General features: G+C 38.8%; 1 protein-coding gene across 2 annotated transcripts in view; it reads right to left on the bottom strand.

The window, feature by feature from the left end:
* The window catches only part of CCDC186 (coiled-coil domain containing 186), a 54,205-nt gene extending 29,634 nt beyond the window's left edge, over window positions 1–24,571 (bottom strand). The window contains exons 1-5 of one of the 2 annotated variants that reach the window (XM_011967502.1): window positions 24,001–24,191; window positions 23,140–23,264; window positions 12,629–13,321; window positions 7,564–7,690; window positions 1,007–1,135 (exon numbers count right to left, since the gene is read on the bottom strand). In XM_011967502.1, coding sequence (XP_011822892.1) covers window positions 1,007–1,135; window positions 7,564–7,690; window positions 12,629–13,260 — 888 coding nt within the window. In that variant the 5' untranslated portion in view covers window positions 13,261–13,321; window positions 23,140–23,264; window positions 24,001–24,191. Of the gene's footprint in view, window positions 1–1,006; window positions 1,136–7,563; window positions 7,691–12,628; window positions 13,322–23,139; window positions 23,265–24,000 lie in introns of both variants that reach the window. The other variant, XM_011967501.1, reaches the window with a different exon arrangement.
* Between the last annotated feature and the right edge of the window lie 2,337 nt (window positions 24,572–26,908).

Raw genomic sequence — 26,908 nt, 5'->3', positions numbered from 1 at the left:
GTCCTTCCAGAATGCCATCTACAGTAGCAGCTTCAGGGTAGAAAGGGTGGGATCCACCACAGTCAAATAATGAAAGTGTGAGTTAACCCTTTCAGATTCAAATCACTGTGAGGACTAATTGTTGGTCAGATACTGTGCTACGTTTTGTGGATACAGAAATGAAGATAACAAAGATGTCATCCATAGAGTTCAGGCAAGTAATAATAAAAAAGCACTGCTTAAAATGACCTCTTCTGAGATCATATATACCAACTCAAAAAGATTACCACGGTATATTAAGTATGGGAAAAAAGGTTACAAAAAAGATGTACAGTATTATTCCAATCAAGCAGGGGGAAAAAGTATATGACCATGCACAAATAAACGTGTGTGACTTGTACATGTATATGTAGTAAGATACATAACCAAAATACCAATAATTAGCTATGGAACAAGGAATGGGATATAAAAGGATTGCAGGCAGGGGAAAAAGACATAGAGATTAAAAAAAATTCATTTTTATTCCATATGCTTTAATTTATTCATCCGTATGTATTTACACATTGATTTAGAATTTCTAATGACTTATTTTATTATTTTTTTTTTAGACAGAGTCTTGCTTTGTCACCCAGGCTGGAGTGCAGTGGTACAACCTTGGCTCACTACAACCTCCGCCTCCCAGGTACAAATGATTTTCCTGCCTCAGCCTCCCAAGTAGCTGGGACTACAGGTTTGCACCACCACGCCCGGCTAACTTTTTTTTAATTTTTAGTAGAGATGGGGTTTCACCATGTTAGCCAGGCTGGTCTCAAACTCCTGACCTCAGGCAATCTGCCCGCCTCAGCCTCCCAAAGTGCTGGGATTATAGGCGTGAGCCATCGAGTCCGGCCTAATGATTTTTATATAAAAGAATTACCTAGTATTAATACAATAGTGAGGTCCAAAATAGTCTAACAGTGTTAGCTTATTTTAACAAACAAGAGTCACCAGAATATCAAGTTAATAATGACAACAATGTGAGAAATACCTGTTCCATCCGTTGGGCCATCTCTTTGTGTAATTGCTGAATTGCATTTTTAGCTGTAATGTCTTGAGCTACTAGTTTATCTTTGGAAGCTTTAACTTCTTTATTAAGTTCTTCTATTCTTGATTCTAACTGTAAAGAAAATTATATCCAAATTATTTTTATAGCTATACCAAACAGACCACGAATACTGCAAATAAATATAAACAAAGTAAATAAATACAAAGAATACAATGAATATACTTCAGCTATAGAAATAAAAACTTTCAGCAATGCTTCTATATCTCATTGGCATTTAGTAAAAATCTGGAGATTCCGTTAAGTTAAGGTATCTGGCAACCCCTAGAATATCCACTAAGGAATAACGCAAAGAAATACAGTAGAGTCCCGCCTTATCTGTGGCTTCACTTTCTATGGTTTCAGCAACCTTCAATCAACCACAGATCAAAAATATTAAATAAAAACTTCCAGAAATAAACAATTCACAAGTTTTTAATTGCATGACATTCTGAGTAGTGTGATGAAATCTCGTGCTGTCTTACTACGTCTCACTCAGATTGTGAGTCATCCCTTTGTCCAGCATGTCTGCACTGTACACACTCCCTGCCAGTTAGTCACTTAGCAGCCATCTCAGTTACCAGATTGACTATGGCAGGATGACAGTGCTTGTGTGCAGCAACACTTAGCCCTTAATTAATAAGTAAGTTTACATATTAGTGGCCCCAGAGCATAAGAATAGTGATGCTGGCGATCCACAAGTGCCAAAGAGAGGCTTTAAAGTGCTTATTTTAAGTGAAATGGTGACTTGAAAGAAAAAAAATCATATGCTGAGGTTGCTAAGATCTACAGTAAGAATGAATCTTCTATCCATGAAACTTGAAGAAGAAAAAAGAAATTCATGCTAGTTTTGCTGTCACACCTCAAACTTCAGAAGTTATGGCCACACTGCATGAGCGCCTTGTTAAGACAGGAAAGGAGACAGGCAGTGGCTTATGCCTGTAATCCCAGCACTTTGGAAAGCTGAGGAGGGGGAATTGCCTGAGGTCAGGAGTTCAAGACCAGCACAGTCAACACAGCAAGACCCAATCTCCACAAAAAATTTTAAAAATTAGCTGGGCATGGTGGTGCATGCCTGTAGTCCCATCTACTCAGGAGGCTGAGGCAGGAAGATTGCTAGAGCCCAGGATTTTGAGGCTACAGTGAGCTGTGATCCCACCATGGTACGCCAGCCTGGACATCAGAGTGATGAGACCATGTCTCTGAAAAAAAAAAAAAAAGAAAATGAAAAGGGCATTGATTTGTCAGGGGCAGATAAAAACAGAAACATATTCTGATTAATGGCAATCGGGTTCAGTGCTATTGACAATTTCATGCATCTACTTAGGATCTTGGAAGAAATTCCCCTCAGATAAGGGGGAATTAATGTACCGTATAGAGAAAATATCATGAAAGAAATGTAAATGTTATATTAGACAACATTCACTTAACGCAAAAGAAGGCAGTGAAGGAGGAATAGGGGAAGAAAAAAGACTTGAAACACGGAAAACGAACAATATGGCAGACATAAATTCCACCATCAATAATAACATTAAATGAAAGTAGATTTAATAACCATGTAAAAAGGCAGAAATTAACAGACTTAATTAAAAAAACAAGATTCAACTATATGTTGTCTACAGAAGGCATTTTAGGTTCAAAATGCAAACAAACTGAAAAGAGTGGAAAAAATACATAATGCAAACAGCAATCATAAGGAAGGAAGAGTGGCTATACTTACATAAAAAACAAACTAAAATTAAGAATGTTACTAGAGATAAAGAATAGCTCATAAAAATAAAAAAGATCAAGCCATCAGAAAGATCTAACAGATAAATGTATATGCATCTAAGAATGTAGCATCAAAATACATGAGACAAAAACTAACAGAAATAAAAGGGAAAACAGACAAGTCAACAATAGTTGGAGACTTCACTATCCTACTTTCAAATAACGAATAGAATTAGGCAGACGATTAACACAGAAATAGGAGACTTAACCGCTACAAAACAATGGAATCTAATACATCTACACAACACTCCACCCAGGAACAGCAGTGTATACACTTTCATCAAGTGCACATGGAATATTCTCCATGACAGAGGATACGCTAGGTTACAAACAAACTTCCATAAATTTAAATGATTAAAATCATATGGAGTATGTTCTCCTACCATAATGGAATAAAATGAGACCTCAGTAACAGAAAGAAATTTGGGAAATTCACAAATTTGTGAAAATTAAAACACATACTCCCTAAATAAACACAGAAGAAATTGCAAGGGAAATTAGGAAGTACTAGATGACTAATGAAAATGAAAATATAATATACCACAACTTAGGAGACACATCTAAATGAGTGCTTAGAGGAAAATTTATAACTATAAATACCTATATTAAAAAAGAAGAAAGGGGGCCAGGTGCGGTGGCTCATGCCTGTAATCTCAGCACTTTGGGAGGCAGAGACAGGAGGATCACCTGAGGTCAGGAGTTCGAGACCAGCCTGGCAACATTGTGAAACCCCGTCTCTACCAAAAATACAAAAATTAGCTGGGTGCGGTGGCGGGCGCCTGTAATCTCAGCTACTCGGGAGGCTGAGGCAAGACAATCGCTTGAACCCAGGAGGCCGAAGTTGCAGTGAGCTGAGATCGCGCCACTGCCCTCCAGTCTGGGTGACAAGAGTAAAATGCCGTTTCAAAAAAAAAAAAAAAAAGAAGAAAGGATATCAAACTAATAACCTAAACTTCCATCTTAAGACACTGGAAAAAGAGCAAACTAAACCGAATACCAAGAGGAGGAAGAAAATAATAAAAACTACAACGGAAATTAATGAAATGAAGAATAGAAAAACAGAGACAAGCCCAGGTGAAGTGGCTCATGCTTGTAATCTCAGCACTTTGGGAGGCTGAGGCAGTAGATCGCTTGAGCTCATGAGTTCAAGACCAGCCTGGGCAATATAGTGAAAACCCGTCTCCACAAAAAAATACAAAAATTAGCTGGATGTGGTAGTGCATGCCTGTAGCAGCAGCTACTCAGGAGGCTGAGGTGGGAAGATCACTTGAGCCTTATAGGTAGAGGCTGCAGTGAACCAAGATCATAACACCACACTCCAGCCTGGGTGATAGCGCCAGACTCTGTCTCGGAAAAAAAAAAAAAAAAAAGAAAAGAAAAGAAAAGAAAAAGAAAAACGGAGACAACAAACAAAACCAAAAATTAGTTCTCTGAAAAGATGAAAATTGACAAACCTTTAGTTGGAATGACTGAGGAAAAAAGAAAGATGACTGAAATTACTAGAATCAAAACGAAAGAGGGACATTACTACTGACCTTATAGAAATAAAAAGAATTGAATGAATAAATACTATGAACAATTTAACTTAGAGACGAAATGAACAATTCCTAGAAGACACAAACTACCAAAACTGACTCAAGAAGAAACAGAAGATCTGAATAGACCTATAAGATTGAATCAGAATAACAAAAAAGAACAACAACGAAAACCTACCCACAAAGAACAATTCAGGCCCAGGTGGCTACACAGGTAAAATTGTTTAAAACAATTAAAGAAGAATAAATACCAATTCTTCACAAATTTTTGCTCTTCCCCCAAAAAGGAACACTTCCCAACTCATTCTATTCATTCCTAGGTATACACCTGACAGAAATGAAAGCATATGTACACATAAAAACTAGTACATCAATGTTCAGAGGCATTATTCATAATAGTCAAATGGCAGAAACAACCCAAATGTCCATCAACTGATGAAGGGGTAAACGTTAAAACATTAAATATCTATATAATGAACTACTATTCAATCATTAAAAAGAATGAAGTACTGATACATGCTACAACTTGAATGAAACCTTAAAAACACTATGTTAAATAAAACAAGCTAGATAAAAAGGGGTACTTATTATATAATTCCTTTTATATGAAATGTCCAGAATAGGGAAATATGTAGAGACCAAAAGATTACTTGTTCCCTAGGGCAGGGTTGAGGGAGTACTGTTGGAGGGAAACGAGAAGTGACTACTAATGTGTGCTGCATTTCTTTTTGGGGTGATAGCATGTTCTATAATTGTGGTGGTTGTACAAGTAAAAGTCATTGAATTGTACACTTAAAATAAGTGAACTGTGTGGAAAGTTAATTATATCTCAATAAACCTGTTGAAAGAGACCTAAATCTTACTTTATCATACACATATACTAATTTTCCTTATTACAAAATTATCTACAGCAACACTGAGCAATAGAAGTACAAGCCACGTGTGGAATTTAAACTTTCTAGTAGTCACACTTTAAAAAGTAAAATTCTTTTTACTGCTGGGTGCAGTGGCTCATGCCTGTAATCCCAATACTTTGGGAGGCCAAGATGGGCAGATTGCCTGAGGTCAGGAGTTCAAGACTGGCTTGGCTAACATGGTGAAACCCTGTCTCTACTAAAAATACAAAAATTAGCCAGGCGTAGTGGCAGGCGCCTGTAATCCTAGCTACTCAGGAGGCTGAGGCAGGAGAATTGCTTGAACCTGGGAGATGGAGGTTGCAGTGAGCCAAGATCGCGCCATTGCACCCCAGCCTGGGCAACAAGAGCGAAACCCCATCTCAAAAATAAAATAAAATAAAATAAAAAATAAAAAAAAGGAACAGGTGAAATAGTTTATTAAACCCAATATATCCAAAATATTATCATTCCAATATTATCAATCCACGTGAAAAAAATGAGCTGTTTTATTTTTATACTAACTCTTCTAAGTTACATGTGTATTTTACACTTACAGCACTTCTCAATTTAGACTAGCTACCTTTCAAGTGCTCAATAGCTATATGCAGCTGGTGGATGCCATATTAGATAGTGCAGATCTAGAGATAAAATTAAGGAAGAAAAGCCTGTTATACTGATTTTCTATGTAGAAGTATAAAGTTATTGAAATGCTAGCAAAAGAAAGGTGAATCCAATTTTCTCTGGGAAAAAAAAAAAAAAACACTAATAAGGTCGTGAAAGGAAGGGCTCTGGTTCCATTCTACCTGTTCAGTCTGAAGTTTCTGGTCATTGAGTGACCTGACTACCAAAATACGGATTCAGCCTGTTATTAAGGCTCCCTTACACTTTACCATTCTAACTTTGGTTTATATGTGGGGACCCTAGAGCACATCAAAATCAGGATTAAATACATCCAATATTACAAATACAGTCACCTTCCAATCACGCATCAAGTGAAAACTTGTTTTACCAATTGTTTACTGTTATTTTCGTTATATAACTTTCTGTGAAAGATGAGACAAAATGAAATACTTTTAAGGCTAGAATGCTTCTAATCCTTTTCACAGAAGAAAAAGCACCTCAAAAATAAAGAGCAGCTCAGCTTTGCTATTAGTCTGAATATTCACTTTGTTGATTCATGCATCAGAGGAGTTCATTTAAAAACTAGAAAGAGTCGGGGGCAGTGGCTCATGCCTGTAATCCCAGTACTTTGGGAGGCCAGGCTAAGGCAAGTGGATCACCTGAGGTCAGGAGTTCAAGACCAGCCTGGCCAACATGGTGAAACCCTGTCTCTAATAAAAATACAAAAACTGACTGGGTGTGGTTGGTGGCCGTCTATAATCCCAGGTACTTGGGAGGCTGAGGCAGAAGAATCACTTGAATCCAGGAGTCAAAGATTGCAGTGAACCGAGATTGTGCCATTGCATTCCACCCTGGGTGATGAGAGCAAAACTCTGTCTCAAAGAAAAATAAAAAGTAAAAAAAAAAAGAAAGAAAAGGACAGGCTAGGAAAGCCAGTAAGCCAGATGCAATCTAGCCTTCACAATATAGTTTTTAAAAATACTGAGAATGGAACCACACCAAAATATAAACTTAAAACATCCTAATGTCAGACATAAACTTTTATATTTCTATTGCTTCCTCCCTATTGGCAAAAACAGTCTAGTTGACTGTCAACTCAAATCGTCTTTTTGCTTATTTTGAACATAACGGAATGTGTTCTACTATATGTAGTACAGCAGTCACACATATAAGAATAAACTTACATAAAAGGAAATACATCAGGCTATGAGTCCTACTTTGTAAAAGAGAATGGTTTAAATGCCACGCAATTCTCTGCATTTAGAATATGATTTACCTTATAGAACTTCAACTTATACGAAAGTTTTTTTTGTTTTTTTTTTGAGACAAGGTCTCACTCTGTCACCCAGGCTGCAGTACAGTGGCACGATCTCAGCTCACTGTAGCCTCAATCTCCCAGGCTCAAGTGGTCCATCCACCTCAGCCTCCTGAATAGCTGAGATTACAGGCGCATGCCACCAGATGCAGCTAATTTTCTGGGGTTTTTTTGTTTTTGTTTTTTGTAGAGACAGGGTTTCACCATGTTGCCCAGGCTGGTCTCAAACTCCTGGGCTCAAGTAATCCACCCACCTTGGCCTCCAAAGTGCTAGGATTACAGGCGAGAGCTGCCACAACCAGTTGCCATGAATGTATTTATTTTATTAATTGAAGTATGGTCTTTGAAGATTTTTTTCTTTTTTACCTGTTTAATTGTGTTCATATGCTGCTTCTCTGTTTCTGTTCTTTTTTTTAGTTCTTCTCTTAAATTGTCTTTTTCTGAACAAATGTCTACGAAGAGCTCCTGATGCTTCTTATTTTCTTTAATTAACCTAAATATAAAAAGGGCAGTATATGTAAAACATAATTTAAAATGGAGATAAACTAATATGTGGAATATAATTTGTTTACAGATTAGGGTATAGATATCTATAATTATTCATTATAATGTTAACAAATTAACATTCCTAAATAATCATTTTATAGTGAAACATAATACTTTGCAAAAGATTCTCTGGCTAATTAGGCTATTAACTTTTCCCTAGAAATATGAATATTTCAAATCAAAATATAATCAGATGAATGAAAAGCACACTCTTCCAAATGTATACCTTCAGGTATCTCAATTATGCACCAATCCTGTCAGCATTGACACTCTTCAAATAAGTGGTTCTCAACGACAGGCAATTTTGCCCTTCCAGGCAAATCTGTCTGAAGACATTTTTGGTTGTCGTAACAGGGGTAGGGGCTGCTACTGGCATCTAGTGGATGGAGGCCACGGATGCTGCTAAAAACATCCTACAATGCCCAAGACAACTCCAACAAAGAATCTGGCCCCAAAGGGCCATACTGCTAAAGCTGAAGTCTTGCTTTAGATTTTAACTATTTTAATGATATTCTAATAGTTATAATGTACAGTCAACGTAAAACAGCAAAATAAAATCTAGGCAGAAATATCATCTTGAATTCCCCTAGAAAAAGAGAAATAAAATCTCAAAAACTGCTTGCAAAGTGCTAAGATACCTAAGAAAGTTAACAGCAAGTACTCGAGGCCTTAGCTGTAACCTGACACTTATTGCACATTTGCTATTGGTTAAATTTAGTTTTTTTAGTTTAAAAAAGTGTATTATTTCATTTAGCATTCAAAATAAGTCTATGAAATTATTACTATCACTTCTGTTTTACAAATTAAAAAAAAAAAAACTAGTTAGGCATGATGGCTCACGCCACGAGTCCCAGGAGAGGCACTTGATTCCAGGAGTTCCAGGCTGCAGTGAACTCCACTGCACTCCTGCCTGGGCAACAGAATAAGACCCTTGTCTCTAAAAATAAAATATTAATAGCAAAACAAAACTGAAGCCTAAGACTTGTTCCAGGTCACACAGCTAGTAAGCAGTTGAACTCTGAATTTTGTTTTGGATCCAGGTCTAGTACCAAAGCCCCAGGCCTTTCCACCTTCCACTTCGAAGATCACTCATTAACTCAACAAGTACTTACTCGGCATCTATTTCATGTGGGAAATATGTCAGCAGATAGCCCCTGCCCTGGTGGAACTTACATTCATTCTAGGGGATAAAATAAAAATAGACCCTAGATATATAACAAAATGTCAGCTGGTGATTAAGTCCTATTAAGAAAAATAAAGGAGAGCGAAAAGCCAGAGAGTGACTTGAGCTGCTATTTTAGATAAGTAGTCCAGACAGGCTTCTCTGAAAAGGTGACAGTTGAGCCTAGGAATACAGTGAGGAAACAATCATAAAAACGTTTGGAAAAAAGGCAATACATGCATGCTTATTCAAGCCTTTTATGACACAGTGGTTTAACTTAGCTCATTTATGTGAGGCATACTCAGTGTGCTACACAAAACTGCTTGAGACACAAGAGTCCTGGCTATAGTTCACAAGCGAATAATAAAGGGAGGGGGAAGTGAAGAGCAGTGAATACTCAATTTGTTACTTATGTGCCAAATGCATATGCTATATATAAACAACTATTCTTAATTAAGAATTTTGATCCCAGCACTTTGGGAGGCCGAGGCGGGCAGATCACGATATCAAGAGATCGAGACCACCCTGGCAAACATGGTGAAACCCCGTCTCCACTAAAAATACAAAAATAAGCTGGGTATGGTAGCGCATGCCTGTAGTCCCAGCTACTCGGGAGGCTGAGGCAGGAGAATCGCTTGAGCCTGGGAAGCGGAGGTTGTAGTGAGCCGAGATCCGCCACCGCACTCCAGCTTGGCAACAGAGCGAGACTCCGTCTGAAAGAAAAAAAAAAAAAGAATTTTGGGCTGGTCACAGTGGTGCATGCCTATAATCCTGGCACTCTGGGAGGCCAGTGTGGGTGGATCGCCTGAGCTCTGGAGCTCCAGACTAGCCTGGGCGACATCATGAAACCCCATCTCTACAACAACAAAAAAAAACAACACAAAAGTATTAGCTGAGCATAGTGATGCACACCTGTAGTTCCAGCTACTTGGGATGCTGAGGTGAGAGGACAAATTGAGCACAGGAGGTTGAGGCTGCAGTGAGCTGAGATCACGCCCACTACACTCCAGCTTGGGAGAGAGAGAAAGACCCTATCTCAAAAAAAAAAAAAAAAAAAAAAAAAAAGAACAATTTTGGGCCAGGCGCGGGGGCTCACGCCTGTAATCCCAGAAATTTGGGAGGCTGAGGCGGGTAGATCACTTGAGGTCAGGAGTTTGAGACCAGCCTGGCCAACATGGCGAAACCCTGTCTCTACTAAAAATACAAAAATTAGCTGGGTGTAGTGGTAGGCACCTGTAGTTCCAGCTACTTGGGAGCCTGAGGTGGGAGAATTGCTTGAATCCAGGAGGCAGAGGTTGCAGTGAGCTGAGATCACACCACTGCACTCCAGCCTGTATAAAAAAGCACACCTCGTCTCAAAAAAAAAAAAAAAAAGAATTCGGTTGAAACTTTAGACAGTAATATTGATGTGTTCAAAAATCAAGGAACAGAAATAAAGAGAAGAATGGTGCTTGCGAGGGCACAGGGGGTGAGGGAAAAGGGTAGATGTTGGTCAAAGCCTATAGACTTTTCAGTTATAAAATGAGTAAGTCCTGGGGATCTAATATACTCCATGGTGATAACAGTTAATAACATCATATTGCACACTTGAAATTTGTTTAGACAGTAGATCTTAAATGTTCTCACTACACACACAAAGGTAACTGTGATGTGACAGATGTGTTAACTAACTTGATTGTGGTAATCATTTCACAATGTATATCAAATCATCACATTGTACTCTTTAAATATATACAATTTTTATCAGTTATATTTCAATAAAGCTGGGGCAAAAATGGGGGAATAGATGTATACACAAAAATATCTGGAAATAGATGGATTCAAGAAAATTTCAAAGAAAGTAAAAGGCAGTTTTCTTCATAGAAAATTAGATGAAGGAAAAAGTTAAGAAAAAAATCTAGTTGTTTTAGAGCTAACCTGAATCACACAGCATTTTATCTGGAATTTAAAACATTATGTGTATAACCAGAGATTAACTAGAGATTAACCTCGATTTAAAATAACACCTGACATTTGTGTGATGTCCTAATGTCCACAAACAATTCCATCAGGTAAGTACTGTCACTCTCAGGTGAAAGAATCTTTCACTCAAAGAGGCTGACTTGGCCAAGACAACAGAGCTGGCAAATGCCAATGGGTATCTTCCAAATAGCAGACATCAGAATTATGATTATTCTACTCACTTGTTCTGCCACTGTTCTGACAGGATGAAGCAAAAAAGAGAAACCAGTTTTCTACTCTATTTCTAGTATTTTCAGATACACTTAACAACTTACAACTGGCTCATTTCTAATAACCGTATTTTTAAAAGCTCTAAAGCCCCATTAACAAAGCTTAGATTTCAACTTTGCATTTGTTAGCATATGGCCTTGAACAAGTTACTTTTTATCTCTCTGTGCTTCAGGTAACTCACCTGTACAATGGGGATAATAATACACGTCACAGAGAGTTCTTGTGAAGAATCCATGAACTAATGTATGTAATATACCAGGCACATAATTATCAGCATATACATGTTTACCGCTATTATCATTAAATGTAAAACATCTTATAATTTATAAGATATATTTATAACTTATATATGAAAGTGGCAAGAGTCTAGATCTAAGTAAAGTGGGAAGAGGCATCAGAGATAATCTCAAGAGGAAGGTCTAAAAGAATAGGTACAGACTACAGGAAAATGAGAAAGTTACCCTATAAAATGCAAGAACAGCAGCAGCACTGATGGTTCAAGTACAAAAGCATATAGTTTATTCATCTAATATAGTATTTCAGTAATGAATAGCAATAGCAGGGGGTAGTATTAAGAAGGGCCTTGGAGTACTTGCAAACCCAAGTTCACAGTAGCATTATTAACAACAGTCAAAAAGCAGAAGGAACCCAGATGTCCATTAATGGATGAATAAACAAAATGTGGTATATACATACAATGGAATATTATTCAGCTTTAAAAAGAAATGAAATTCTGGCATGTTACAACATGGATAAATGAGGACATCAGGCTAAGTGAAATAAGCCAGTCATCAAATGACAAGTATATGATTTCACCTACATGAGGTATCATGAGTAGTCAAACTCAGCAACAGAAAGTAGAACGGTGGTTGCCAGGGGCTAAGGGAAAGTGGAAATAGTGTTGTTGCTTAACGAATCCAGTGTTTCAGGTTTGCAAAGTGAAAAAGTTCTGCAGACTGGTTGTCCAACAGTGTGAGTATATAGTAACACTACTGAAATGTACACATAAAAATGGTTAAGATGGTAAATTTTAAACTATCATGAAAACATAAGTTCACAAATCCAAAAGAAGTCTAAAAATATATTATTATTTACTGAATGACAATTATTCTGTTCTCTAAATTTTAATTTTTTAAACCAATGAATTTAGAATGGAGATTTTAAGAAAAAGTTTTGGAATTTTATGACTTGCCATTTCCTTTTGAGTTTCTCTTAGTTCTGACATTATACTTCTACATTCTTTCAAAAGTGAATTTGAGTTGTCTATAAAAATTTCTAGCATGTTAATACATTTATACTATTTAACATATTAGATATTTGAAAAACTCAACATTTGCTCACACATTCAGTAACTATACATTTATTGTTCAGCTACTATGTGCATGATTCTAATGTGGAAGTAAAAATGGACAAAATGATATTTTCCTTTAAAGAATTCTATCTCGAATCCCTGTGGGGAAAAAAAATAACCTAAAGGTATAAAAAACTTACTTTTTTATGATATGTTCCTGCTGCAAATATTTATCTTGCACACACTTTTCAAACAGAACTAATGCATGTTCTCCCTTATTCATTCCATTTGGTACTCGATGTTCTGCAAACTCCGTAGATAAGAGCTCAGATTCTATTTCTTCCAACAAATCCTCTGATGCTGAAACGCTCTTTATTTTTGAAATAAATTTCTTGGTGCAGTCTGTATCATAGGGGCTTTCTGAATAAGTCTTTTCATTAGCTGATTCTGGAAATGTAGATGACCTTAATTCCACTAATATTTGTGTTACTTTCTGTTCTGTTTCATTTGTTTTTGAAATCTGTTTAGCAAAATTTCCACTAGGAAAATCAGCTGTTTGTTCAGAATTTTCTAGGCCTATGTCTGTTTTGGCACAAGAATCCTCACCTCCACCATGATCTGGAATATAATTTTCCTGGGCTTCAATTCGATTATTATGCTCATTAGGTTGACATAAAGTTTTATCAGTGTTTAATGACAATAGTTTGGACTCATTTTCTAATTTGCTGCTTTCATCACCAGAAAACAAGTTGCATGAGTCTTCCTTTAATTCACGTGTTTTCCCAACATTTTTATCAGAGGAAGCAGAGGCTATGTGGTCTGTCTCTGACATGCTGACTGGCACCAATTCACTTTGTAATTCTTCAAATCTGCTCTTGATCTTCGTTTTACATCTAAGAAATTGAAACATCAAAATTAAAAACCACTTTAAATCAAAACCCCATACAAGCTTGAACACACTCTGTGATGTGGAATAACTAACATCACAAATTTTATCACTAATAATTCCTTTAAAAGCCTTTCCTTGAGAAAAAAGAAAAAGGACTAGGACAGCTAACCCAAGCTGGCTAGCTACAAGCAGTAAGGCCATTGCAAAGCCTGTCTTTCCTCCCTCTATTCAAACAACTTCATTAATTAATTTCAGTTGTAGCCTGCCATTCTCCAATCATCCCCATAAGATGTTAGGTAAGGAGTAACGCTAGCAACTAGAAGATGAGTGCCAAAGAATGCTGAGAATTCCTTCAGCTCTGTAAAGAAAAAAAGACTACCTCATAAATCTGTAAGAAAACACTGGAGAAATAATACACCAATAAAAGCACTAGAAGAGAAATCACAAACCAAGATAACAAAACAATGCACATTAAAGCAGATAAAAATTTACTGAGAAGGAAACCTAAATAACAAGACACAACTATGTATAGCCCAGAGATCCAGATTTGAGCCATAATGAAGTCAGGGTATAAAGAATCCCTGGTACAAATTAGTTTTCCATCCAGGCAGGAATTTACGAAGTACTATGGTGATTTTCAAATTCTCATCAGGAAAAAAACAATGTCCAGTACGAATAAAATGGAGCCCATATGCACTGCCTAGGTCAATAAAAACAACTTTAAAAATTAATTTGACAAAGTTAGAATATATGTATACACACACACACATATATATATATTTTTTGGGGGGGACAGAGTCTCACTATTGTTGCCCAGGCTGGAGTGCAATGGTGAGATCTTGGCTCACTGCAACCTCTGCCTCCCAGGTTCCAGCAATTCTCCTGCCTCAGCCTCCTGAGTAGCTGAGACTACAGGGGTCCACCACTACGCCTGGCTAATTTTTTGTATTTTTAGTAAGAGAGGTCTCAAACTCCTGACCTCAGGTGATCCACCTGCCTTGGCCTCCCAAAGTGCTAGGAATACAGGGGTGAGCCACCACATCCAGCCTAGAATATATTTTTAAATTGCTTATGGAGGTTACTATTCATTTTATGAAAATTAGTCATCTTCAAATATTATCCTACAACATATAATTATACAATATTTCCACAATCTTGATAAAAAAAAATTGTTGACTTCTTTCGTCAGGTATCAACAAAGCATGTACAAGGTCATGAGTTACTGAAACCACGTGAGGTTAGATTAAAAAGTGGGCAGATCATAGTTTTGACAGAAATAACAGAGCAATAATTCCAGATGAGAGATACACTAATGGAAAATACCTCTAGTTTATACATGAGATATAAACTAATGGAAAACTAATGGAGAGATACACTACATTTTTAAGTAACAAAACGTGTATGGTTACATCAGGCTGGGATAAAGGTGGTTATCAGAGGATGATGAAAAGAGAGAGAGAAGACTGGTCAGGGAGACTCCATAGAAGGCTAAGCAGGAGAGAATTTTGTTAAGAACAAATCATGGTAAATCAGAATAGACTTGTATACTTAATTACAGTGCAGAGTTTCTAGCACATAGTGGGTTCTCCAATATTTGTTCAATTAAAACTTGTAAGCACAGAAATGGTATTTGAGACATATTATAGTATTATAATACTATATAGACTAGTATTTGAGACATATTATTCTAGGAATCTCAAAAATGGGAAGAATAAGTGTAAGAAAGGAAAAGCAGACCAGCTTGTTAAATATGCTAATTTCTAGACTGCCCTCTGGGGCATCAATTAATAGAGCCATTGGCCTAAATACTCTACCTCTCTGTATAAATATGTTTCCGAACAACCAAATTATCATTATCTTGCTGCAGGTATTTTATAACCAAGCCAAAGTACACACTAGTATTAAAGGCTTGGTTTAGACAATACAAAAAAAGGGAGTAAATAAAAGACCTCGTAAGTACTCTGTATTCCAAAATCTAGGACAAAATAAAATAATTCTCAGAGGCACTGCCACCTACATTACCTCACCCAAAGTAACTCACTTTAAGATATAACTTGTGGGCTGGGTGTGGTGGCTCACACCTGTAATTCCAGCACTTTGGGATGCCAAGGCGGGCGGATCACGAGGACAGGAGTTCAAGACCAGCCTAGCCAAGATGATGCAACTCCCCTGTCTCTACTAAAAATACAAAAATTAGCTGGGTATGGTGGCAGCCGCCTGTAATCCCAGCTACTCGCAGGGCTGAGGCAGAGAACTGCTTGAACCTGGAAGGCAGAGGTTGCGGTGAGCCAAGATTGCGCCACTGCACTCCAGCCTGGGAGACAGAGCAAGACTCTGTCTCAAAAAAACAAAAAACAAAAACAAAAAACAATTAGCAAGGCATGACAGTGGGTGCCTGTAATCCCAGCTACTCACGAGGCTGAGACAGAAGAATTGCTTGAACCCAGGAGGTGGAGGGTGCAGTGGGCCGAGATCGTGCCATTGTACTCCAGCCTGGGCAACAGAGTGAGACACTTTGTCTCAAAAACAATAAAAAAATAATAAGGAGAAGAAGCACGTCTTTGAGTCAAATTACACCTCCTCATGCCAAGCAGCTGGGAACAGCTTCAACTTTTCTTCAGAGAAAACAATGAGTTTGTGACTTCATTTCTTTTATTTTAATGGCTAGAACCTGTCTTAATTTCTGGAGTAAGTTTTTTGTAGTAGCCAAAAGCGGCGTAATAGTTACATCAGACTAAGAGATTCTTAAAAGGACTGCACTTCAGAAGTAAGTACAGAGGTTAGGAGTGTTTTACGCTGTATGACTGGAGACCTAGTAAGGAAAAAATAAAATCATTTCATGTTTATACCCCAGATTTAAGATTCCTCAGTAAACCAGTTGTACTACTTTTCCATTCTTATCTCTCAACACATTCCTGAAATCCTGGCACTTCACTATACTTCACTAGCCCAACCAGTGTAACTCAGAGATTCCTCCAATTTGCATATTAACATTTCAATGGCTTTGTTCTCAACTAGAATGTTCTTCCCTTAGGTCTATCTAAAGCCTATGTTTAAAGGACCAATTCTAACGTCACATCTTCCTCCAAATTTTCTCTCATCACAAGTACAAAAATAGTCTCTCAGGGTAAATTAAAAAACACTGCATTTATACTCATCAAGCACATAGAGCCTTTCTTGTGACCTTTTTGACGAGGCAGCTTTAGCCTTTTAATGATCTTTGTACTTGCATGAAAATGGAACCTCACTCTGAACTGAATCAAACTCTAAAGTCTCATGCAATATAATAGTAATAATATATCTACCAAACATGTTCTCTACTACATTTACATGCATTTTTGCAAATGCTCTTCAGTGGTTATAAAAATGAAGGTGGGGTCAACCGGGTTTACACAGTGATCTAGGGAGCAAACAGCATTCAGTGGATGGAAAAGAGGTTGTAAGATGACAATGTGTAAGACAGTGTAGAACAACAAAAATGTGTCATCCTGCTGTTTATTTGGTTACCCAAGCTTAGAATCTGTTTTATATATCCTTCTCCTGTAAATTAAGGAAGACTCAGATTAACCTCAAAAGGCAAGTACTTTCTGTAACTTCTCTCAGCAATATGCTCATGACCTTTAGAAAATCATGTAAATTGGCATGTGATAACTACTTAGCTTGCAAGCTGTTGTTTTTTTTTTAATTTTAATTTTAATTTTTGTAAAGACAGAGTCTCATTCTGTTGCCAGGCTAAGTGCAGTGGCACGATCTCGGCTCACTGCAACCTCCGACTCCCTGGTTCAAGTCATTCTCCTGCCTCAGCCTCCCAAATAGCTGAGATTACAGGCACAAGCCGCCATGCCCAGCTGATTTTTGTATTTTTAGTAAGATAGGGGGTTTCACCACGTAGGCCAGAATGGTGTCCCTGGACCTCGTCATCCGCCCACCTCGGCCTTCCAAAGTGCTGGGATTACAGGCGTGAGCCACTGCACCTGGCCGCTTGCACACCTTCTGATGATGCTCAAATGAATACTGTTTGGCAGCCAAAGGAAAAGGAGGGGGTTAACAATGGTCTATGTGTATATATGCAACAAAGCCATCACCATAAATAGCTGCACAAGAGTGGCAGCAGATGGGGGGGAAAAGCGATGAACTTGATTATGTCCACAATTAACCAGAAGAAAAACAGTTGGCTGAGTCCTCATGTAGGCCTCCAGTTGACAATACTGATGAAGGCCAATTTGGTTGCTATTCAAATTTTTTGAGGGGAGAGGGGCATGGGGTAAAAGGGGAGCCGTCATCGAGGCTACTAAGGATAGAATGGCAGGTAGTAGACTAAAGGGGAAGGATGTAAAACAAGACATTCATTTGTAAGATTATTTTAAGAAGTGCTGGTACATCCGAGGTGCAGTGTGTAACCCCAACACCTTAGAAGGCTGATGTGGAAGGACTGATTGAGATCAGGAGTTGAGACCAGCCTGGGCAACATAACAAGACCTCATCTCTACAAAAAAAAAATTTGTTAAAGTTAGCTGGGCATGGTGGCATGTACCTGTATTCTCAGCTACTCAGAAAGCTGAGGTGGGAGGATCACTTGAGTCCAGGAGTTCAAGGCTGCAATGAGCTATGATGGCACCACTGCACTCCAGCCTGAACAAGAGTGAGACTAGGTCTCTAAAAAAAAGAAGTGCTTGTACAAAGCAAATTTACACTCATATATATATATATATATATAGTAATTACAATTATAGATTACAATACCTTTTAGCAACTCTTACTCATTAGGAGAAACTGTATTTAATACAGTACAGTCACAAAATTTCTTTTAACTCAAGTACCTTTTCTCCCCTAGAGTTGTTTCTGTTTCTGACACAGTACTACAGGACCAATTCACACTTCGAAATCATTTCAGTGGGTGAGAACTGGTTTCGCTCTTACTGGAGCTCATCAGCTGTAGGCAACTGGTCAAGAAACAACTTTTACTTGCCTTAAAGTCAACCATTACCCACTTTGGAACTTATTTTTTAATGAAAGAACTCACATTTCTACAAAATTATTTTCACACAAGAACCATATAAATGAAAACACTGTCTTTTGGTTCCATTTCCTGTTTTTCTAATTAGCAGTATAAACAACAAAAAATTTAGGTTTATTTGATAAACTGCAAATATTGCCCCTATATATAACATTACTATTGTTTGTAAAATCTAAGATTGGTGTTCGAGGTATTTTTCAGACCCTGCATTTTGATGCACCAGCTGGTGCCTGCCACCTGGACCACTAAACTGGCTCAACTGGTCTTGTAACTTGGCACAAGACGACAGCTTCAACCCCCTATGAGTCATCCCTGACCCAACCAATTAGCATTCCCCATTCCCTAGCCCCCTGCCCACCAATTTATCCTTAAAAAACTCTAGTCTCCTAATTTTCAGGGAGATTGATTTGAGTAATTAACTTACTACTACTTGGCTGGCGCTCTGCATTTATTAAACCTTCTCTATTGCAATACTGCTATCTCAGTAAACTGCCTCTATCTGTGCAGTAGGCAAGAACCTGTGAGGTGATTACAAACTCACAGACACTCAGTAACAGGTTATCAAACAACTAGTCTCATACGAAGGTACTAAGAAACACATTTCCAAACTAGATGTTCATTTTTACCAAATACATATTGAGCATCTATTAATATGTGCAGGCACTATTCTAAGTGTTGGGAACATGGCAGTGAATAAAACAGAAATCCTCATTTTATTCTCGTATTTTACTGCCAATAAACACTAAAGTATTATGAATTCTACACTATTTAATGTTACAGTATTTTAACTTTAAGGTTTGCCAGGGCTCCATCAGAAGCTAAGAAAGAAATGTGTAAGTGTTTTAAGTCTATTAAGAGAAATCTGGCTTCATTCACAGACTATAAATTTTTAAATTATAAACTGCAGTACCATTCTTTTTTTTGAGATGGAGTCTCACTCTGTCACCCAGGCTGGAGGGCAGTGGTGCCATCTTGGCTCACTGCAACCTCCGCCTCCTGGGTTCCAGCGATTCTCCCGCTCAGCCTCCCGAGTAGCTGAGATTACCGGGGTGTGCCACCACACCCAGTTAATTTCTGTATTTTTAGTAAGAGGTTTCACCATGTTGGCCAGGCTCTCTTGAACTCTTGACCTCAAGCGATCCGCCGGCCTCAGCCTCCCAAAGTGCTGGGAGTACAGGCATGAGCCACTGTGCCCAGCCCATACCATTCTTAAATAATACCAGCTGTATACTTCTCAAGTAATACCCATTAAGCAAACTGACCTTGAGACCACTCCTGTTCTTCAATATAATGGCTTACCGTCCTTTGTAGGAAAAGTACCTACATCAAAAGAGCTTTAATGTATGCTCCAAAAACACCTTGAAAGCAGCATAAACAAAAGAATAACATCTTTCTGACTAGTTCTATCAAGATTTTGATATTGCAATTAATGTCAGAACTAAAATCAAATCAAAAAAGCATCCACACAGTTCAATGTAACCTGCTCACAACCCCCAAATAACTGATTTTTGATAAATAATTAACTTTAAAAGACAAACTTTCTGGATAAAGCTAGCTAGCTATTTACTTATTTATTTATGTTTAGAAATAGCGTCTTATTCTGTCACTCAGGCTGGAATGCAGTGGCTCAATCATAGCTCACTGCAGCTTCAAACTTCTGGGCTCAAGCAATCATCCCACTTAAGCCTCCCAAGTAGATAAGACTACAGGTGCATGCCACCTTACCCAGTTAATATTTTTAACTTAGCTTTTTAAAAACAGAATAATAGGATGGAAAAGAACTTGTGTAAGAAACATGAAAATGTTGTTTCACGTGATGAAAATATCTGACACTTAAGTTTCATACAAGGTGAATTTATGCAGATAAAATTCTGCTTTTAAAAGATAAAAACCGAGGGGGCTATTTGAAAAAACACCGTAAGCTCCACAAAAAGGAAGAAATGATTTTTAAAGTAGTCACATCCTATTAAGCTTTTGGGTAAAATTTAATTTTTTATTTTATTATTAGAGATAGAGTCTTGCTCTGTCACCCAGGTTGGAGTGCAGTCAGAGGTCACTGCAGCCTCAAATTCCTGGGCTCAACTGATCCTCCCACCTCAGGCTCCTAAGAAGCTGGGACTACAGGTACATGCCGCCAAACCCAGCTAATTTTAAAAAATGTTTTGTAGAGATGGAGTCTTGCTATGTTGCCCAGGGTGATCTCAAACTACTGGCATCAAGCAATCTTTTCACCTTAACCCCCCAAAAGTGCTGGGATTACAGATGTGAGCCACCATGGTTGGCACAAATTTAACTGTAATATACTGAATTTCCTTTAAGTGAAACATAGCACTAGAATAAGAAAGTTTCCTTTAGTTCACCAGTTTGAAAAGTTTGTTTTATGAGACCACGGTTATTTATCCCTGTGGGGGTATGTTTAGCTTTACACCCAAGGCGCAAGGCAAGAACTTTATGACATATGCATTATATCACACACAGACACACACAAAAAGATGTTTTAAAGAACAGAATGAAGCAATAGAAGGCGGAAGACCCCCAAACTCCACCAACTCCCAAATAGTACCAAATCCTGTGATAGGGTAACAGCACAAACAGAAATTATGGTCCATCAAAATTCCATGAAAAAGAGGGTCAGTCGGTGGCTACATCATAGTTCACATTGTCAAGTTACGCCATATATGTCGTATCAGCTCAGTAATTTTACATATCTCCTATAAATACTTTAAAATACTAAAGCAGAAAGTTATCAGAAATAATTGCCTACTAATATAGAAATCTAATTTGAAGACTGCACTTGCACTTCAATGAGTCGAAGAAAACACGAAAAGTATTATCAGCTAATTTTCTTCCAAATCTGAAAACGAATAAAGGTAAAAAAAAATCTGTTTCTTTTTCAAAAAGGAAGGCTCTCAAGCCTTCCTTTACAGGTGGCTCACACCCGTAATCCCAGCACTTTGGGAGGCCGAGATGGGAGGATGAAATGAGGCCAAGAATTAAGAGACCAGCCTGGGAAACACAGCAAGACCTGGTCTATAAAAAACAATAATATGTATTTTTTAATTAAAAAGATTAGCATGGTGGCCTGTGCCTGTTGTCCTAGATACTCAGGAGGTTAAGGCAAGAGGATTGCTTGAGCCCAGGTCAAGCCTACAGTGAATTATGACCATACCACTATACCCCAGCCTGGGTGACAGATTGAGATCTTGTCTCAAAAAACTAAACAAAACGAAGGCTAACATCTTTAAAAAATTTTTTTTTCAAGTTAAAAGCCTGCATTATATTAAAAAGTTTGGGTTAATGTTTAAATTTTGAAACCACCTTTGGCCAGGGTTGGTTAATTTGGTGTGCTCTAGTTTATTAAAAATATGAACTGATAGTCTATTGTGGGATTATGTAGTTAAGTGTGGTACACATTACATAGTCTACATAATCCTACAACTATCAGTTCATGTGTCTTAATGATAGACGAATGTTAATAAACTCACAATTAAATCAAAACTATGCTGGGGCTGATTTCCACTTTGTGTCTACTATCCCTTCATCTCAGTATTTGCCCTTTTTTTTTACTTTTTAGCCCAAATACATTTTTAAAATCTCAGTAGCTAAAAAAGTTCAAAGCAGTTTGAAACAATAGATTAAATTATCTATGCTCTCACTGCTGCCCCTAAAATGAATACTAAGTATAACATTTGCAATACTGTAAACTCAATGATATGTTTATGAGAAACTGAAGAACCAGCTTTACTTATTTTAAGGTAGCGATAAAAGAAAAACCTAAGTTTTACTAAAATAAAAAAAAATTTCAGAGTAAGGATTCTTACTTTAACACGAAACCGTTGCATGAATTTGAGAAACAAGTGCAGATTACTAGTCCTTCTTCAAAGGGAAAGATTATTTTCTAAATCTCCAAATAAAGCTGCTTTGTGCTTCAACCTACTGTCTCTTCCCTAGAGTCAGTATACTGCAACGCTTTTATCTTCACTCCGTGATGTCAGCATAAAGCTGCAAATAGATGTTTCTAAACTGAACATACTAAGCAATCATCATCAGCTATGCTGTCACCGCACAGCATTAAAGAACAACTCTTTAGTTTATGGGTGAAAGAACTAAAAGGTCAGAGTGGTCACTGTGACACACACCAGTCAACCCTTTCCGTTAGCAATAAAGAGGACTCAAAAGCCAATGACACACTATGCAATCTCCACTGTTTAAAGAAACCTTAAGTTTATATGCAGTTATTCTGAATTTAACAGGGCCTTTAAAAAAATAAACACAATCTATGCATTTCCAGGGAGAATCTTCAGTAATTATACGTTTGCCTATTATGCTGTAAAAAGAAGTTTTAATTCTTAATACTGAAAGATTCGTGATCTAATATCTTCACTGAATTAAAAATAACATGAAAAGACCAAAAATAAAACAGAAAAATGAACCTGGCCAATCACTACTGTTTTTTATTTGTGTAATGTTGGATAAATAATTGCAGTTACACAGGGAACAGTGTACATTACACACAGAGATAGTTCAGTTTCACTATCAATCTCTCTAGAACCTGAATCCTTCCCACGAGATTAACACTTAGGTAAATATTAAGGTGTAGTTAGTCGCTGAGAAAGCCACACCCACCTATTTAGCATACCTAGATAATAGCAGATTAACTTCTTCTGAATGACTACCACCCCACCTCCTGAAACTCTAATTTACTGCACACATTAGAAGACAACACCCGGCCTATAGTTTTGGAAGAAACAAAAAGCTGGGCATCAAAGGAACATGACACACATGCAGAGAAAACGGCCAAGTACCTGGGACTGTACTGCGTATTTTTACTATATTCTCTCTTCTGATTCCCATAGGTAACAAGATTATCAAGTGAAAGAAGTAGGATTCTAATCCAGATGTTCTGACTCCAAATCCAGGACTTTTTCCTCTAAACAAAATCAAGACGGGAATATGAGCTGAAGTTGTTAAACTGTTAACAGCTAAGCAATAATCACACCTGCACTGTTTCCCAAGATTGCTACTTTAGGGACTTGGGGAAGGGTTTCTGTTTTGTTTTTACCATTTTTCACTACTGATGGAGGCATAAATTTGAAACCCCGTCCTTACCAATCAAGGTTTATGAAATGCCTTGATGTCCTTGAAAGACCACATAAAGAACAGTATCCACACTCCAAAGAATCATTTCTAAGGAACTTAGAATCACAGTAATGGAAGAGTTTGGAAGAGGGTAACAAGTCATCACAACAGTAAACATAGAACACCCACATATGGTCAACTCCAGACGAAAAGCGAAATCGGCGACTGAGTCTAGGAAAGATTCTCGAGCAGGTGGGGCTTGGCTGCAGTTCACACGCAGCCCAGGCAAAGGGCTCGAATTCAGACGCTCTCGAGGCACAGCCCCCACAACCCCCGCTGACCCCTCTTCGCCACCTCCAAGGTCCCGGAACCGAAGGAGGAAAGCAGGGAGAGGAAGGGGCTTGAAACTCGTTCCCCAGCCCTCCCCTTCCTCCACGCCCTCGAAGGAGCCTGGCGGGGAGGCGGTTCGACCTAGCCCTCGCCCTCGCCCCCGCCCTGGGACCTGAGGAAGGAGCAGAAGGCTGGCAGCCCCACCGCACCGCGACCGCGACTCCCCGGTCTGCCCCAAGCGCCCCTCAGACACTCACCCCACTTCTCCAAGCCTCAGGCCACACCCTAACGAGGCTGCTGGAGCTGTGGCTCAGGGGCCAACTTTTCCATAACGGGGTCCGACCAGTCAAGAGTGGGAGGAAAAGACCGCGGTGAGAAACAGCCGACGCCTCACTCCCTCAGCCGCGGTTTCCCCAAGCCCCTGCGGAGCTGACACATCAACAAAGATGGCGGCGACGCTGAAGCCGGCCCGGTTACAGCTGAGGGGGCGGGGGCTCCCTGGAGGAACCAATCAACGCAGCGCGGGCGGGGTGACGCAGCACACCTTGAGGTCCTGGATAACCTGTCTGCAGTAGGCGGGGCCGGGGGAACTCACCTCCCACCTCGCCGCCCGGGAGGCCCCGCCCCGCACTCAACCGGGCTGGGCACCCACGCCCCCGCGACCTGGAAAGCCGACTCTCCTGCCCCTTGGTATTGTCCTTCCTCTTACGCTCCTCCCGAGCCACGCAGGTTGTTTCTTTCTGCAGGACGCTCTTGTTGGCTATTACTCCTCCTCACCCTTTGGTCTGCATGAGTCAGGGACATAAGGCAATAAAAGAGAATTTGAAATTGGTGGCTTCCCGGCTCTGGTGCGTAAACCTTGCACCTTACGTGGGCGGAATCCGCTGGAGCAGGCTACCTGTCAGGTCGACGATTCAGCCCTGGGGGAGACCTCGGGGGGTTCCACAAGAGCGCGTTCGTGTCTTCAGCGTGGCGCTGCTACCATTGTTTAATAATAAACTGCTGGTGCCTTCGTCTCTGGCTCCAGACTGAGCGCACTGATGGTAGGAAGTGTCCTCTCGCGGCTGGGTAACCTGGCACGCAGCATGGCAACAAAAAGTGTATTGGGTACAGTTGCCTCCCTGGAGCCAGAGAAGGAAGGTCAGCAGTTCAGTCTCTGGAGGTTTTGCAAACCTCCTCAGTCCGGAGAAACAATGTTCTTTGGTTTAGGACTTACACACATCACATGAATGAAAATAGCTAATTCAGACAATTCTGCAATGTAAGAGTAAAGCAAAACTTACTACTGCTCTGTTAAATTTCTTCGATACTGTTGGCAAAACACACACACGGAGGTGTAATGGCACCTCACTCCTTAAATGAAGGTACTACATTGAATGAAGCACATTTTGCAGTTAAAGTGTCTTGTCACAGAAAATGAATGATTTGACTTTAAAACAAATCGACCAAACCTTCCTAGGGAGACATTAATCCAAGGGGAAAAAACTGAAGAAATCTTAAGCTGTTTTCAGTACTCGTCAGTAATAACATTGGTATTGCTACTTCTGAATATTCATGAATTTATAATTAGTATAAAGTATCTTTGTGAACCAAGTTTTTCACTATAAAAGATACACAAATATAAACCAAAGACATTACATTAAAATTCTGCAATCCTATATTTGAATTTACAAAAATGAGAATTAACTCATGGTACATTTTTTTCATGAAAAAAAGGTGTGTCCACTGAAAACTCCTAGAACAGTGACCAACCCATTGCACACTCCTGTTCTCCAGATTATGATCTCTAAATAGCATTTCCCAGAAAAAGTTACTTTGGCTCCTCTTGGAGGTTAAGTGCTGATTCTCAGTAGGGGCAAGAAATATGCAAGATAGCCTAGGACATGTTGGTTGTAGCAGAAAGCAAGGAAGAAAGCAAAGATAACATGAACTGTGCCCAAAAGACTCAGAAGGCAGTTCAAAGATGCTGCAACTTCTCAAACAGGACAAATTTAGCATTCAAAAATGATAACAGCAATGGGTTACACATTATGTAAAAAATCAGTGAGTGCATTTAGTTTTTTAAATGTCATTGACCCTCTTGGAAAGATGCCAACGAGTCATTACAATCTGAGAACTGATAAAGGTAAAGAATCAAGCATTCATCCTACCTTTCCTGCTGCAAACTGAATGCCAATGAGATAGTCAATGTGGGGAAGTTCTCTATAGAACTCCATGTACTAATTGCAAAAGGAAAGATAGATGATCACCATTTTGCAAACCCTGACGAACTTATGGATCTAGGTAATGATCATCTGTGAATCTAGAACCATTAGATGAAAAAATGATAGGAAGCTTCGCATTGTAATGGATGGATGGGGCTGACACCACTTGAACCTACTAGATCAATCTTAATATCCTCCAAAGTGAAACCACTACATACTGTGTATTTTCTGAAATGCTGCAATAGAGAATCACACCACCACCTGTGACGTATTCCTGCCAGGGGGATGCAATCAACAAAATTGAATGGGGGAAAGGAAACAAACAAACAAAAAACCCCTGCAGTTACTGTAATAAATAAATTGCAAGAGAAGTACAGGATTGAAAGAGAAACCCCTTTTAAAAATAAATCACTGAGTGCAAATACAGGATGTTTTGATCCTGATTTGAACATATCAACAATTTAACACTTGAATGGCTGAGTGTGGTGGCTCACACCTCTAATCCTAGCACTTTGGGAGGCCAAGGTGGGCTGCTTGAGCTCAGGAGTTTGAGACCAGCTTGGGCAACACAGTGGGATCCGATCTCTAAAAAGAAAATTAAAAAACAACATTTGAGGTATCAGGAAATGTTTAGTATTAATTTTATGATATTAAGAAATTATGACCAGGCACTATGGCTCACACCTGTAATCCCAGCTACTGAGGCAGGGTGATAGCTTGAGTCCAGCAGTTCAAGTGTGCAGTGAGCTATGACTGTGCCACTATAGTCTGGGAGCAAGACCCTGTCAGAGAGAAAGGAAAGGACAAGAAAGGAGAAAAAGGAGAAAGGAAAGGAAAGCAAGAGAAACTACTGTTGTTAAAGTTGGGATAAGTTTTGGTGATGTTACTTAAAAGTGTTAATCTCAAAGACACCCACTTACAATATTTTTGGATGAAAAGGATACAATATCCCAGAAAGTAA

Source organism: Mandrillus leucophaeus, unplaced genomic scaffold (assembly GCF_000951045.1).
Source record: "Mandrillus leucophaeus isolate KB7577 unplaced genomic scaffold, Mleu.le_1.0 Scaffold80, whole genome shotgun sequence".
NCBI lineage: Eukaryota > Metazoa > Chordata > Mammalia > Primates > Cercopithecidae > Mandrillus > Mandrillus leucophaeus.
This window is presented reverse-complemented; position numbering and strand designations above follow the sequence as displayed.